At 37.6% G+C, this 16,681-nt stretch overlaps 1 protein-coding gene across 9 annotated transcripts in view; it reads right to left on the reverse strand.

The window, feature by feature from the left end:
- The window catches only part of trappc8 (trafficking protein particle complex subunit 8), a 69,448-nt gene that overhangs the window by 42,661 nt on the left and 10,106 nt on the right, over nucleotides 1-16,681 (reverse strand). For all 9 annotated transcript variants that reach the window (XM_079889073.1, XM_079889072.1, XM_079889071.1 and 6 more), the window contains 8 exons: nucleotides 13,306-13,395; nucleotides 12,603-12,777; nucleotides 8,786-8,939; nucleotides 7,002-7,086; nucleotides 6,643-6,893; nucleotides 5,392-5,507; nucleotides 5,167-5,317; nucleotides 4,933-5,033 (listed from right to left, as the gene is read on the reverse strand). In XM_079889073.1, the coding sequence (XP_079745199.1) occupies nucleotides 4,933-5,033; nucleotides 5,167-5,317; nucleotides 5,392-5,507; nucleotides 6,643-6,893; nucleotides 7,002-7,086; nucleotides 8,786-8,939; nucleotides 12,603-12,777; nucleotides 13,306-13,395 (1,123 nt within the window). The remainder of the gene's footprint in view (nucleotides 1-4,932; nucleotides 5,034-5,166; nucleotides 5,318-5,391; nucleotides 5,508-6,642; nucleotides 6,894-7,001; nucleotides 7,087-8,785; nucleotides 8,940-12,602; nucleotides 12,778-13,305; nucleotides 13,396-16,681) is intronic.

A 16,681-nucleotide genomic window follows, 5' to 3' on the forward strand; every position in this document is an offset into this window, starting at 1 on the left:
AGAAGCAACAACTAAAAAAAATAAAAAATAAATAATAATTTTTTAAATACTAATAAAAACATTAAAGGGATAGGTCACCCAAAAATGAAAATGATCCCATGATTTACTCACCCTCAGGCCATCCTAAGTGTATATGAAGATATATATAAATATATAAATAAATAAATTATGATAACCAGCTTCTGACAAAAATCTGTATGCAAGTCAACTTACGGCGGAATCGTAACCTCTGATACGATGTATGACGTAGGAGGTAGGAGTAGGTGAAGGTGAGAATAGACATCACTCGCAGTTCAAACAAATAGGCCTGGGCAACAAACTCAAGCTCCTCTGCTCTTATATAAAAATCCTCCAACATTTCCCTCTTAAAAAATCTCATTTTAGACTTCTAATTCAGGACCGGTGTTTTGTTTTGCTCTATCCTCTGCATTTCCGTGTTCGTCATTATGTCATGTATTGAGTCAGAGGTTCCCCTGACGAATCTAATATTATTATGGATTGACCTTCCTCTCAAAAACCCTTTTATCTTTACCAGCTTTGGGAATCAAAGTATTCAAGCCTTGCTTCATACATTTTATCAACTCTTTCTTTTCAATACATTATTTTAGGGCACTGAATAATAGATTTCTCAAATCTATTTTTAACCAATTATTAGTGAGCCCATCTGTCCCTGGGGATTTGTTTAAAGGCATCTTCTCCACAAATGAATCAAATTCTTTAATCCTAATATCTGAATTACATAATTTAAGAGAGTTCTCAATACGTGGAATATTGTTCTGGATTTTAGCAAAAAAAGAAAAAAAGAGAGATCCGACTCATCTGAAGAGAAATCAGAATAATATAGTTTAGAATAGAACTGAAACAATTTTTCGATTCTTCTAAAATCTTGGATCATTCTAAGATCTTGGATCATAAAACTATTGATAAAGTTCCTTTGCTATCTATTTTTTTTTTTTTCTAAATAACTGAAATATGAAGAGTTCTTTTCACCTTCCTCGATCCACTTGGCACGTAATCTTATACAAGCACCCTGTGCCCTCAAGATACAAATGATCTAATTTACTTTAAAGTTCCATCACCCTATCATTTTCATAATTATTTAAAACTGGTTTGTTACAGCACTGATATATTTCCCAAATTAAATTCCTTTCATACTCCATTTTTTTCTTTGTTTAGTTTCTAAGAGAAATCCATTGAAAATTTTCATAATTTTAGAAATTCCCATTTACTTATATTACAATCAAAAGAATCATTTATATTAATTCCTTGATTTTTATTGCAAAATTCTTCATTTTGTAAGAGAAAGGCATTGAACTTCCAATAACCTCCTAGCCTGGCAAGCCAGACCTACATCAAGATGTTAGGTCTGGCAACTCACCATAGACACGGCTCAATCCGAGGGGCGGGATAAACGGCTGTCTTTCAAATTCCCTCTGCACACAATAGGACAGCGTTTCAACCAACCAGAGTGTTTTCCCAACAGCGGAGCTAGTTGATAGATTCAACTTTTGCCATATCTGGCCGGCAAAACTACAAACACATCTTCCTTTTTTTAAGAATGACTTAAGTGCCGTTCTTTGTTCTTTTCTCAAAGAAAACTTAACTCCAAGTCCTCCAGAGTCGCGGCCAAAGCCGATTCGAAAGACTGTTCTCCAGCAGCAGCAGCCATTCTTTGTTTTCAAGTAGCAGCAACCGTCGCAACTCTGTCGTCATTATGTTAAGCCCGCCCCGCCTACTCTATACACGATGTGATTGGCCTGACCTAATTTAGGTTTTTGCAGCTCAAAAGTCAATGGAGAGTTGCTAGACCACCCTGGCTGCAAAATACATTTTGCTGCCGGCCGCTAGGTTGCGTCTAGATTTCTAGGCTAATAACCTCCAATAACGTTGCTTAAATGTGGGATCTAAAACGAGATCTATAAAGCAATGATCCGCTGACGGAGCTTTAGAAATTGTAGATTGTGAAGCATATTTTAGATTGTTCTCACTAACCATCCAATAATCAATTCTAGATTTTCTCTCCCCATTATGTTCAAACCATGAAAAACATGTAGGATTTAAATATCGCCAAACATCAAGCGATATCAAGCAAATATCACCAAACACAAGTCTGGGAGGCCAGCTATCTTTCCACTAATCTGGAACCATATTCCAGTCCCCTCCTACTAAAACATTATCAGATGAGTACAGCACTTTAGTTTCTGATTGCCATCACAAATATATTCTACTAATTTCTGGTTCTGAGCTGCATCATTAAAGCCATAAATATTAATTAAAAGGAAAAAAAGACCATCAATTTTCAGTATCACCATCAACCAATGACCGCTTCCATCAGCTTTATCCATCACTTCACCTGTCAAAAGCGATCTGTCGTGCTTCTATGAAGCCATATGGACCGCGAAAAAAAGCAAGCTTTCCTGCCCTCCTTGCTTGTTCGATTTGAGGCCACAGCTTTCATCTGTCTTCCAAATCCTCTCGAGGAAGCAATCCTTCTGCCTTGCAAATAGGAGAATATTTTGCTTCGACGCCAGATTTCATCCTTCACCCCCCTTTGAGTGAACAGCACAATCCTTCTTCCCAGCCCATGGATGATGTCAACAGCCTCTTCCATCTTTGCCTCCATCTCAGGTGCAATCTTACTTAGGATCTGAATGACATGCAATCTGATATCTTCATCTTTTTTTTTCTCTTCTACTGTATGCCTTTGATCCAAAGACACCACCTCATCTTTCTAGTTCTCTCACCCTCTCCTAAAGATCATAGTTCTCCTTGTAAAGATGCTCATTTAGTATCTCCAAGTCCTTTATTAGAATAAGTTTCTTGCACTTATTCACCTCTTTTGAGTTTTCAATTTCGACTATTCACCCCAACCAGTTTTCTGAACCGCATTCGTTAAGCTTGCAATCATGGCGCTGCTTTGCTTGGATTGCTCACGTAAATCCGTCAGCTTCTCATCCACCCTCCTTTCCAGTTTTAAAATTGCCTCCAAAGTTGTTTCGCTGGAGATTTCAGCCTTCACTTTTTCCAGCAGGATTTTTACTTGCCGTTGAAGAAATGGAGCCATCTCCGCATTCTCTTATACTGTGCACAGAAACAGAAATCTTTCCCTTTGTGGGTCTAGTTTTAGTTTGACAGGTTTAATCAGTATTCATCTTGACAAAAAACAGTTGGAATTATTCACTTCAAGCAAACTTTTGGAAATAACTATCACAAGCTTCGGAAAACATGACTGCTCAACCAGTGAACTTTGCACAGCCGCCGTAAGTTGATTTGCGTACAGATGTTTACCGGAAGCTGGTTATTTTAGTTTATAAAGTTTTAAATACGGATATGTTTCTTACAAAAAACCCATCACTTCAGAAGGCCTTTATTAAACCCCTGGAGTCATATGATACTTTTATGATGGATGGATGCACTTTTTTGGGCTTCAAAACCTTGAGCGCCATTTAAGAAACTTGGATTTTTTTTAATAAACTCCAATTGTATTCGTCTGAGAGAAGACAGTTATATACACCTGAGTAAATAAGTAAATCATTTTCATTTTTGGATAAACTATCCCTTTAAAATGCTAAACTATTTTAAAAGCCACAAACACACCTGGCCAAATAAGAAAACAAGAATTACTTTTTTAAATTTTATTTTAATAATAATAGCGCTGTTCCCGATTAAAGATTTTTCTAGTCGACCACTAGTTGCTCATATTAAAAGTCATTAGTCGACTGATCGCACGTTTATATTAATTTAATTTTCTAATGTACTGAACCATAATGCTTTCAATATACTATACAGGCGTAATATATAACCTATTCCAATTCAAGCGCACTATAGAGAGAAATGCAGTTTTTATACTATTTATATTTTTATGTCTGAGTCAAGTAGCCTAAACTCAAGTAGCAGTATTAACATAAGCGACATGGCATCTGACGCACAGAAGCCAAATGGCACATGACGCTAAGCTGAGAGGCACATCCGATCTTCTTTGGCCAGTGGATAGTGGCTTGAGCCATTACAACTTGTGACATGTGCCCATGGATTGTGTCATGTGCCACTGACATTATCACGGAACATGGCCGTATGTTGTGGCTGGCTCCTCCAGTAGTGACTGACAGAGTTGAGTTGAGCAGCTATACTGACATAATTGTGACAAAATCCTACACAAATAGCCTAATTTACTGATATTTTCAAATAAATGTCAATTAGACACATTCAAGTCGGTAATATTTTTTTCAGTTTGTGGCACATCTGTATAGGAGTCTCATGTGTTGCTGAATGTTTTGTAATAGCCTATGAGTGCTATTGTGTGTTGCTTATCACATGATCTTAGCAAACACACGGAATAAATCTATCATAGGTCACTACAAATACCGCATTTACAGTCACATCCGTGACTGTAAACCTTCATTTTTTCACGATGTTGCATGCACGCCAGTAGGTGTCAGAATAAGTGTAACATTAGTCAGCACAAGATTCTCATCTATGGCTTTAATATTTCAAATATAATTTTATGGAACATCCCAACGTCTCCAAGACGCTTGAAGAAACCTGCCTGCAAAGCTACAGTTCTGTGAAAGTTTTAGGCACTTGTGTAAAAATGCTGTAAAGTGAGGATGCTTTCAAAAAATAACGTCATAAACAGATATTGTTTATCAATTAACTTCTATTACCTAAATCAAATCAATATTTGGCGTGAGCACCCTTTGCATTTAACACTAATTTTGTCCTCAGTACACTTGCACATAGTTTTCCAGGTAGCTTTGCTGGTAGGTTTCTTCAAGCGTCTTGGAGACGTTGCCACAGTTCTTGATTTAGTCTGTCTCAGTTAGAAATGTAAACTAATATTTCCCACTGACACACTACAGCAAAAGACATAACTGGCTTAACACCATTTTTTGGTGAAAATACTAACATGCCTAAGACCAAGTATTTTCTTACTTGCACACGTCTCTGTAGGTCTGAATGGCCGTGTCCATGTAGTGTGCAGGGTACGGCCTCGGTGCCCCGCTCTGCAGAAATGCAGCGACAGCAGCCATCTCCTGTAAAGACAGAGACACCAGGCAATCACTCTGAGGCATGTTCAGACAGTATTACTCTTTATAACCACAGAAACGATGCCAGTGTCCCTATCTGTGGAGCTTTTTTCAAGCAGCAGCTTGGTGTGAGTCTCACCAGCGATCCCGCGGCATACAGCATGGCCTGGTCGGAGAGGAAGTCCTTCTTGGCAGTGTGGTAGCAGTTGTAGGCCAGCTCATAGTGCTGAACTAGGAAGCAGAGGTCGGCCATCTTCCTGATCTGAAGCTCTGGAGCCTCTGAGGGATAGCTGATATCACAAGGGTCAATGAGATGTATAAAAGAACAACACAAACGTTTAAATTTGTACTTCAGGTCACTTACAGCAGCCCTGCAGTGTTCTTTAGCTCAGCAATACTCTTCTCTGGGACCTTCCCTCCACCAAACAACTTCTTAGTGGCGGAGAAAAGAGATCGGCTCAGACCTTTTCTCGAGACAAGCTAGAATGTGAAATAAAGAAAAATGACGGCAAGATGAAAGAAAAGCTTAAAAGCTGTGTAGAACTTTCAGAAATATAAAAAAATTTAATTAAATTGAAACAGTATATTTGCATTACTGTCAAAAGTTATAAATATTAACAGATCCTCTGCTTGTACTGGGAAATGTAAGCCTATTAGATTTATTTTGAAAGTATGAAAACTGATTTATTATGTAAGAATTCAGCCAAGATGTGCATATTTAAAAAACAGCAAATAAATCAACAGCAAAACAATGGAATAATACTATACAGCCAACAAGAATGAATTATAAAAGGTATATATAATGTAAGGAGGTAAACAAAAAAATATATAAGATGCTGGAGCCAATAGTAAAACATGATTTTCTGAGAGATTGTAATGTACAGTATAAGGGATTATAAAATAAATATTATGTACTATACAATTTAAACAAGACAGATGTGGTTTAGCTTCTCAGTTGTTTCTTTTTCTTTTTATTTCATTGTTTCTTTGTTTCATCAGAACAGATTTTTTTGTATGGCAAAGAAAAATAAACCTGAAAAGCATTAATTATATATAATACAATTGTACATAATACAATTTTAAAGACATTTATAATGTTAAAAAAGATTTTTAATTCAAAATAAATGCAGGTTTTTTCCCCAACTTTCTATTCATGAAAGATCATAGGAACATAACTGTTTTTAATATTGATAATAATAATAATAATAATAAGTTTCTTGAGCATCAAATCATCATATTAGAATGATTTCTGAAGGATCATGTGACACTGAAGACTGCAGTAATGATGCTGAATTATGCTGTGATAATTCATGATGCTGTGAAGCTTTGCATCACAGAAATACATTTTAAAATATATTAAAATAGAAAAGTTATTTTAAATTGTAATACTATTTCTCAATATTTTACTGTATTTTTGATCAAATAAATGCAGCTTTAGTGAGTGTAGGAAACTTCTTAAAAAAAAAACATGTAAAATCTTACAGACCTCAAATTTGGTATTTCCAACAAATATAGTCTAAATTTACACAAATACCTGAAAAGAAAATCAAAGTCAATCAATACAGAGACTTGAGATTAATTAGATCTAACATATAATTTGTGTGCGTTTATGTACCTGGTCATTTAGTTGCCGTATGTTTTTCTCGATGTGCGGCAGTAATCCTCTGAAAGTGAACTCCTGGATAAACTGCCGGATGTGGTCGTGGTCATTGAGGGTCAGGCAGGTTCCACGAGGGGTCGGGGTGGAGTGAGAGGTCAAGCTGGCCTTCGTCACATCCACGCTGTTTACAGGGTTGTTGCTAGGGTAACCGGCATCAGTGGGCTGGTCCAGCTGCAGAGGATGAGTCTCTGAGATGCCGTCTGTGTCTGCAAACATGAGTGGAACATCTAATTAACATTAGACCAACATTTCTCATCAATATGAGGTTTATAACCAAAATCCCTGGTAATTGGATTCAGTTGGAATGGACTAACCTCTAACTGAAGGATCAAGACCATCTTCCTCTGCACCGATGTTGTTTTCAACTGCATTATTCACTGCACATTCTTCATAAAGCTCCTATTAAACATCACCAGGGTTGGGGAACATTTCATTTGGCAGAACAAATTCAATTTTTCAAATCCATCATAGTCACACAACAATAATTCCATTAGGGCAACACATTTTTCCACAAAAACTAAGAACAATTTTAATCATTACATCATGCATTTTTCAGATAACTCTCTAACTTCAATATTGTAAAACAGTTAATATAGCAATCAAAATTGATTTTAGATTTACCAATAGTTTCACCACACTGCTTTCAGATACATTTATAAAAAGACTGAGATAATTCTGACTGAGACTGAGGTAATTCATTAGAGGAAATTATAGCAAATAAAAGTATTATATTATAGCAGATTTCCCAAATTGGGGTTTGATGAAAATTGATGAAAAGCAATTAAATCATTATTAAAATATAAAATTTAAATAAATAAATCGTTTTGAAATAAAAAATAATTTAAAAACAAATTGTTAAAAAGGTAATGAGAATGTATTTTTAAACGATTACTACTTAAAAAGATACTACTTCAAGAAAATGTTTAATTATAAAAAAAAATGATAATTATAATTTAATCATAACAATAAAAAATTCATAACATTTAATTACTAATTTTAAGGACCATGGTGGAAGAACACTATAAAAGTGTACATATTGTATAATATTTAATTTAGTAATAGAATCAAATATTTAAGTGTTCTTCCACCATGGACCATAAAATAAACTTAGAAAGAAATAACAAAATATTACATTACTTGTACCCTGGATTTGCAAGGTTTATGCCATAGTTTATGCCAAAAAAAAAAAATCCTAAGCAGTCAAAACAGTCATCGAGGATGAGGATATTGGGCCATCAGAGGCATAGCAGTGCTGAGAATTTTTCTATAAACAAATTCAAATATTGAATCAGTTAAGCCCAATTAGATGTGAATATTAAAAGTAAGATCAAATGTTTTATCAAGCTATTATTATTTTCATGCAAGGCAGAAGGCCATGTGACAGAAAATATACTGAATGGGGGTTCAGTGTTGTCCTCTTGAAGTCTGGACCATTTTTATATTTTGCTTAAAATAAATATCTACTAAAAACAAACATCATGAAAAATACTAAAAACTCCCTCATCATGAGCAGAAAACAAAGTTAACTAGTAATTTCAAAGTTAAAGTTGTCTTTTCTTGCCATCTACAAATATTTTTCCCAATCATAACATTGTTTATTATGAAATGCTCTTAACATGCTGATTAATAATGTTAAATTAAGAATTAAAAACATAGCTTGAACGGTCAGAGTCATATGACAGATAAACTATATTTGCTGCATTCTCATTTTTGGCAGTGTTTTAGTGTATTAACTTATTTTGCTGCTCACTGTGTCTCAGCTACTGTTAAAATAACCAAAGTTTGGCTCTAGATAAAAATATTAGAGGATGTAGCGCCAAAAGATTATTACCATAAACAACCCTGAATGCTTGTGGTGTGAACCGCTCAGTTGTTCTGATGCACTGCTAACTAATGTACGGTAAAATGGTGCTACCGTTGTCATATGTCCAGTGGTCCGGTTGGAATCAAGCTGGAATCCGGAACCAGACCACAGTTGAGGACACCTGGTTTACGCCTTTAAAACTTTTCTAGCTCTTGGTCAGAAAACAATGCAATGTGGCCCAGACTTTATGACGATAATCAGAAGTTTATGAGTTGCAGAGGTTGTGGCACTCACAGGGTTGTGCACGCTGGTCTTGTGCAAGTACTGACTCCAGGGGTCCGGAATCTGTTCGTCCGCACCAGTGCTACCGCTCCGGGAGTTTATCTTGAGCAGATAGCAGCCCTGAGTACCATACCGCTGTTTCATATCCTCATACACTGAGTCCGCCCTGAGAGACAGAGATCGACATTAATAGTTGTTCTATACAATCATAAATATACATGACAGCCTAATCCTTCTCCCCACAGTCAAGTTGTAGGCAGCGCACGATTACCGTGATTGGCAACTTGTCTACATGCAGTAAGTGGAACGGAAAGCAAGCATGCCCGTCGCTCAGCTGATGTCAGAAATCAATATTCACAGAAAAGCACATTGCAAATGCAGTTCGTGTTGGCTTAAAGGTTCATTTTATTCTACTCATGCTACTTCCTCTAATTAAATGTACACAATTACTAAAGAAAAGGAGAAATGTTTTCTCCTGACATCACTTTCGTTTTAATCCCTGAGGCAGGATTGGATACATGTTTCCAGTGTTAATCAACTCTTTTTGTTTAATTGCAGAATCAGAACAAGCTGTGGGAATATCAGAGGCTTTGAATGGCATATGGAATAAAGAGCAGGTAAGACTCACTCGGCACTGGACATTTTTTTTTTTTTTTAAATACAACATTAAGTCTGAGCACAGTTCAGCTAGAAGCAGTTTAATTAATAAACGTATTTCAGTAACAGTAATAAATTATGACTTGTGAGTGAACACAGTCTTCATGCATGTATATCTATTTTCCTGTTTCCTTTGACCTCCTAGCTTACATAATTAAAGTAGAATCTAATTGAGCTACTTATAAATTTAAAAACTGCCTAAAGCAAGAAAACCCCAATTATTTGAAAGAATGTGCGTGTATTTCTGTGCATATTTCTTTTGCCCTCGTGTCATATGTAACGACAGATCAAACACAACCCCTCACCCAGGAAGACTGTGTGATGTCTGGTTTCGCCACAGAGAATTATCACCCTTTTTCTCCACTCAAAGACACTAGGGACATTGATTGTTCTCAATAAGAGAACAGTACAGGCCACAAGAAACAGACATGCAGTCCCTTAGAAATGGAATTCTCTCCACTAATCCACTGACAAATCTGTCTAATGAATGAACATGCATTTCCCCAGTACATTTTGTTTATTAGTACTGTTTGTATATTATCTTTTCATATTGTATAGTGTTATGCATGCCTGATGATATAACTACTAGTTAATGTAGCCCCATCTAGGTGGTGTCACCTATCAAAATATTACTTGTTTAATGACTCACACTTTGGTGGACATCACCTTCTCATAGAATGCAGTGTGTGTTTGTTATATTTATCAGAGTATAAATAGACACAAACTGCCAGCTTACTCCAATCATGCAAATGAGTCAGCTTTTCAAACAAAGGAAATTTCCTGCTTGAGAATTGCACCTTTCTCATTGGTCAAGCCAAAAGTCAAAGGTGTGACCTCTGTGGAACTTAAAAGCCAACACAAAGTTCCCTCCGTGCGCTCGCAGTATTTCTGGGATAATATGAATATTTGTAACACAAAAATAATGATGCCGTGTGGCCGAAAAGAAGCCGTTTCATAACCGTTTCATGCTCTCTCTGGGTCAGTGTCAGCGCCAACACTAATTTAAATGTTCCGCTGTGTTTGTTCTTGTGAAAAGTTTAATAGACATGGGCGAATTGTTGTCATGTAGGAATGAGATTGTGTGAGTGTTTGAATCAAGATCACGATCTCTTAACGATTAATCGTGCAGCTCTAGTTTATAGTGATCATATGAGTAAAAGTTGCCCAAACGACTTGTGCATAGTGTGATATCAAGTATTATTGACTGAGTATTATTAACTGAGTATTATTGAGGGCGTTTTTACACCTGTCTCATTTGGAGCCTTTGTTTTGGAACCTGGTGCATTTTCTCTCTCAGTTCGGTTCGTTTAGGCATATATGAACACGGCAATCGTGCTCGGATCCTTATTGAAACAATCGGTCTGAGATCGCCTGAACATGGTGGTCACTGTCCGATTACAAATGAGATCTGGAGCGGTTCAGTTGAGGTGTGAAAGCAATCCGACCCAACGGACCAACAAACCAAGTGAGCACCACGACACGTGTGTGATACTGAAGCAGTAGCTAACTAATAATGAGCCGGCGTTCTGACGTAGAACCCCAGAAGCGCTGCACTGTGTTTACTACGTGATCAGAGTAGGACACTGACACAGAAGAAAAGAAATTATTGAATAAAGTCGTTATTTTTGTTTGTTTTTTTGCGCACAAAAAGTATTCTTGTCGTTTCATAACATTAAGGTTGAACCACTAATCACATGGACTATTTTAATGATGTCTGTACTACCTTTCTGGGACTTGAAAGTTGAATTGACATTGCTGCCTATGGGGGGGGTTCAGAAAGCTCTTGGATTTTATCAAAAATATCTTAATTTGTGTTCCAAAGATGAACAAATCCAAAGATGATGCCTTACGGGTTTGGAACGACATGAGGGTGAGTAATTAATGACAGAAATTAAATTTTTGGGTGAACTACCCCTTTAAGGATGTTAAGTTGTAAAAGGTGGGGTAAGCGGTATTTAAAAAACGCTGTTTGGAAGTTAGTCAGACTGACACACGAACAAACAACAACAAATGTGTGTAGCCAATTGGCATTAAGGGGCATATGACGGTGGAGGAGAGAGAACGAGCAAGAGGGAGATTTGAAGAAAGACAGCAGAAATAGAGATGAGACAATATAAAAGAGAAAAGCTCAGAAGAAATCACTGGAAAACAAAGGGTTATGACTGAGCAAGAGCTTTAGGACCCGTGTTAATATTAGAAAAGCTTTCCAGTGCTGGAGAGACCTAAGCGGGAAGGCCAGAAAACAGACGCGGAGGTTGCATTGATTTGGGTCCACATGTGAGTAACACTGGGTTTGAGTGTCATTGTTTGTCTAGAGCTGCTGTGCTGTTGTAATTACTATTGTGTACTATACATTCATTTATTGTGCTTCCTTGTCATTCGTTCATCATCTGCGCTTTATTTTTCATGAAGCATTACTTTGTTGCGCTTCTGCTATGATAAACAGACATCCACTCTTGGATTGTGTGCGTAACGGAGGCCAGCTAGTGAGAGTCACCCTGACGACTGCTAGAGAATGTGGTGTTTAGCGTCATTGTTAATGCACTCGCCTTGCATACTGCCGGATCAGGGTTCGAGACCGACTCAGAGCAGGGCGGTTAGGATTGGAGGATGAGTTTTGGAGGCGGAGCAATGAAGAGAGGGGTGTGTTTGTTTGGGTTGATTTCAAATATCAACAATATCCAACAGCATTTTTGAAATACCATGTTTTTCTTGATTGGTTTTCCCTGAAGAGATATACATTAATGTTGAAACCGAAAGTAATGCACGTTCGTTGCATTTACCGTGAAATGATAGCTCTGTGTCTTTATTAAAAAGAACACATTAATGATTTATCTCACATCCACGACCCACCCGCTATTAATTGGAATGTTATTTTTTAATACTTGGCCCACCTGAGCCACGTATTATCAGCAGATATAACCGCATCACTAATTCACACAATTTAAGCGTGAGAGCTTGATTGAGCACAGGGAGAGTGCCAAGCACAAGAAAAAGTGTGTGGCAAAGAATATATATATAAACATTTTAGTTTTGGTGCTCCAAAAGTTTTGCAGGTGCTCCTAACTTTTTGAAGTTGTGAGCACTAGCGCTACTAAGTAAAAAAGTTAATTTCGACCCCTGTACAAGGAGAACACTTGAGACTGACGTGCACACACACACACACACAAACCTCTGCTCGTCTCCGTCACTGATATCGTGAAGCAGCACGTAATATTTGAGCGTGTTTGGGATGAACCATTTGGGGTGGGTGTATTCTCCACTGTGCTGGATTCTGTGCTGTTCCTGGGACAGCTTGAGGAACTGCTCCGTCGGCACCGCCTCATGGGACGACACCACCAACATACCTACAGCCGAGTTCAGGAGATCTCTCACAATACAGATGGAGGGAAGAGCAAAACAGAGACTGAGAGAGAAAAAAAAAAAAAAAAAAAAAAGGGAGGAGGAGGAGAAGAGAGTGCTAAATGCAAGAGTGACAAAATATATATATTCTTGCCCGAAACCAACTCAATCAAAAATCTGGATAGATTGGGCAAGTAAGCATATTATAATTATGTGAAATGTAATATTTCACAATATTACAGTTTTTACTGTAGTTTTGATCAAATAATTGCAACCTTGGTGAGCATAGGTGAGCAATATACCCTTGGTGAGCAATATACCCTTTTTTTGTATCAATGGACATCCTTAACTATAATTTATATTTAGATTACATTTATACTTTATTAAAATAATTTATTATAGAAAGTTTTTTACAGTCAAAATTTCAGTGCGTCTCTTGTGGTAAAGAAAGAATACGAGCATAAAAAAAGAAGCAAGGTCGAGTTATTAGGAGAGGGGCAAAGAAAGTTGTTTTTCTGTGTTTTAAAGGATACAGGCCAGGTAGTGGCTGAGGAACTCGTGCTCTGATGCCGGCATGGACTGCAGGAAGTTCTCGCGGTAAGTCTCAAACCATGGTGTAGTGGCTGTAAGATAAACACACACACAAAGAAATATTATCTTGTTTCAGAAACAAGATTAATACAGGCCACATGACCAACCCTCCAGGTGGAAGAGGAGAGAAGCACATTATGAAAGGCAGGACGAATAGGGGGAAAAACGACATTTGAAATTCAATAGAAGCTTAACAGATTAACAGAGAGTCTTTTACAGCAAAATAACAGATCGAAAACAACCTAATAAATTTCCAAATATTTGTTAAAATGTAAATTCAGCTCTTCAATCAAGTGGCACTTTTGAAGTGAAAAGGTCCAGTCACATTAGCAAAATTTCAGTTAAATTTTGTGGGCAAAAAAGGTCCATTGTTTATTGTCAATAGTGTAATGATGTCTGAAGCACAGCTCACACAGACGTTAAACCAAGCAGCTTTCTGTTGGTCAACTGTTGGTCAAGCCACTGGGAAATCTGTGTGGGGAAATCTTTCACCTTTTCGTACCTTAAATCTAACATCACTTTGAAACCCTTAATGTCAGAATTAAGATTCAACCTAATTTTGCTTAAAGAAAAGCAGGTTGTTTTGAATGCATGAATCAGCATTCATGATCAATTTCCCCATTTTAGTCTATCCAGCAATGAGGGAAGATGAGGATGAACTGATTTTTATGCTCCAAATTCATTAGTTCAGTTCCTTGACATTTCGTCTCAATCAATGGTCCTCTCTGAATCATTCATGACAATAAGCAGACGGCATGATGCACTCCACTCTGGCAGCCTCACGATCAATTCTTTATCTGAATCTTTACAGAGAGGGTAGAGCCGAAACACCATGTCGACACTACAATACAACAAACCATATCTAGCACATTATAATCAATGAAGCACATCTCTTGTTTGCAGTGTAGCTCTGATTATTACAATGGTAACTTTCTAGTGAGAAGAACTAGACTAATTTATATATGTGTGTATGCATATATATATATATATATATATGTGTGTGTGTATGCATGCATATATATATATATATTCCAGTAAGCAAGTAAGCATCTATCTATCTATCTATCTATCTATCTATCTATCTATCTATCTATCTATCTATCTATCTATCTATCTATCTATCTATCTATCTATCTATCTATCTATCTATCTATCTATCACAAAAGTGAGTACATCCCTCACATTTCAGCAAACATTTTAGTATATCTTTTCAAGGGACAATTCTATAGAAATGAAAAATGATATTTTAGAGTAGTCAATGTGCTGCTTATATAGCAGTATATATTTACTGTCCTCTGAAAATAACTCAACATACAGCCATTATTGTCAAAACAGCTGGCAACAAAAGTGAGTACACCCTAAGTAAACATGTCAAAACCTGTGTCAATATTTTGTGTGAGCACCATTGTTATCTAGCACTGCCTTAATCCTCCTAGGCATGGAGTTCACCAGAGCGGCACAGGTTGTTGCTGGGATCCTCTTCCACTCATCCATAATGACATCATGGAGCTACTGGCTGTTAGACGCATGGTGCTTCACCTTCCACTTGAGGATCACCACAGGTGCTCAATAGGGTAGAGGTCTGTAGACATACTTGGTCTCTCCATCACCTTCACCTTCCTCAGCAAGCCAGTTGTCATCTTGGCGGTGTGTTTGGGGTCGTTATCATGCCTTTCGGCCCAGTTTCTGAAGGGAGGGCATCATGTTCTGCTTCAGAATGTCGCAGTACATGTTGGAATCCATATTTCCCTCAGTAAAGCGCAGCTCCCCGGTACCAGCAGCACTCATGCAGCCCCAGACCATGATGCTACCGCCACCATGCTTGACTGTAGGCAAGACAATTTTCTTGGTACTCCTCACCAGGGCATCACCATACATGCTGGACACCATCTGAGCCAAACAAGTTTATCTTAATTTCATCAGGCCACAGACATGGTTCCAGTAATTCATGCTCTTGGACAGGTTGCTTTCATTAAACTGTTTGCGGGCTTTCTTGTGAGCCAGCTTCAGAGGAGGCTTCCTTCTGGGACGACGGCCATGCAAACCGACTTGTTGCAGTGTGTGGCCTATGGTCTGAGCACTGACAAGCAGGCCTTCCGCTTCTGCAACCTCTAAAGCAATGCTGGCAGGACTCATGCGTCTGTCTTTTGAAGCCAGCTTCTGCACCTGACGCACAGCACGAGGACTCAACTTCTTTGATTGACCCTCACGAGGCCTGTTCTGAGTGGAACCCGTCTTGGAAAACCTCTGTATGACCCTGGCCACTGTACTGTGACTCAGTTTCAGGGTGTTACCAATCTTCTTATAGCCTAGGCCATCTTTGTGGAGAGCAACCATTCTAATTCTCAAATCCTTAGAGAGTTCTTTGCCATGAGGTGCCATGTTGAACATCCAGTGGTCAGTATGAGAGAATTGTACTCAAAGCACCAAATTTGAACTGCTCTAATACAAGATACACAAATTTGTATGGTCCTGTCAAGCAGACAAAAACATGAACATGATAAATAGGACATTTTGCATGGCTTTGCATGGTTAAATAAACTATTATCACTTAGGGTGTACTCACTTTTGATGCCAACTATTTTGACAATAGTTATTTTCAGAGGACAGTAAATATATACTGCTATACAAGCAGCACATTGACTACTCTAAAATATATTCAAGTTTCATTTCTATAGCATTGTCCCTTGAGAAGATATACTAAAATGTTTGCTGAAATGTGAGGGGTGTACTCACTTATATGTATTTACTGTATGGAGATACTGTATATATATGTGTGTGTGTGTGTGTGTGTGTGTGTGTGTGTGTGTGTGTGTGTGTGTGTGTGTGTGTGTGTGTGTGTGTGTGTGTGTGTGTGTGTGTGTGTGTGTGTGTGTGTGTGTGTGTGTGTGTGTGTGTGTGTGTCTGTGTGTGTGTGTGTGTGTGTGTGTGTGTGTGTGTGTGTGTGTGTGTGTGTGTGTGTGTGTGTGCTTTAAAACAGGAGCTTTTAACTTTTACCAGTGCAAGAACCCCCTGATGGTTTTATAGGGACCCCCTGTTGTATACTGTGTTAACTGTTAAATTATGGCCTGGACAATTAAACATTTAGCTGAACTTCGGGTGAACTTTACCTGTGGTTAAATGTATTTTTGCATAATGAACATTTTAATTTGTTTTCAAAAATAATTAGCACACCCCCTGCAGTAATGCTGTGTATTCCATTGAAGCCCCCTGCTAAGAAGACATTGTGTTAATGTAACGATAAAGGCTAATCACAATTAAAATATAACTAATTTCCATAAATAATAATATAAATTTAAAATATAAAATCTCCTGGTG

The sequence above is a fragment of the Squalius cephalus genome (assembly GCF_949319135.1).
Source record: "Squalius cephalus genome assembly, chromosome: 12".
Classification (NCBI taxonomy): domain Eukaryota; kingdom Metazoa; phylum Chordata; class Actinopteri; order Cypriniformes; family Leuciscidae; genus Squalius; species Squalius cephalus.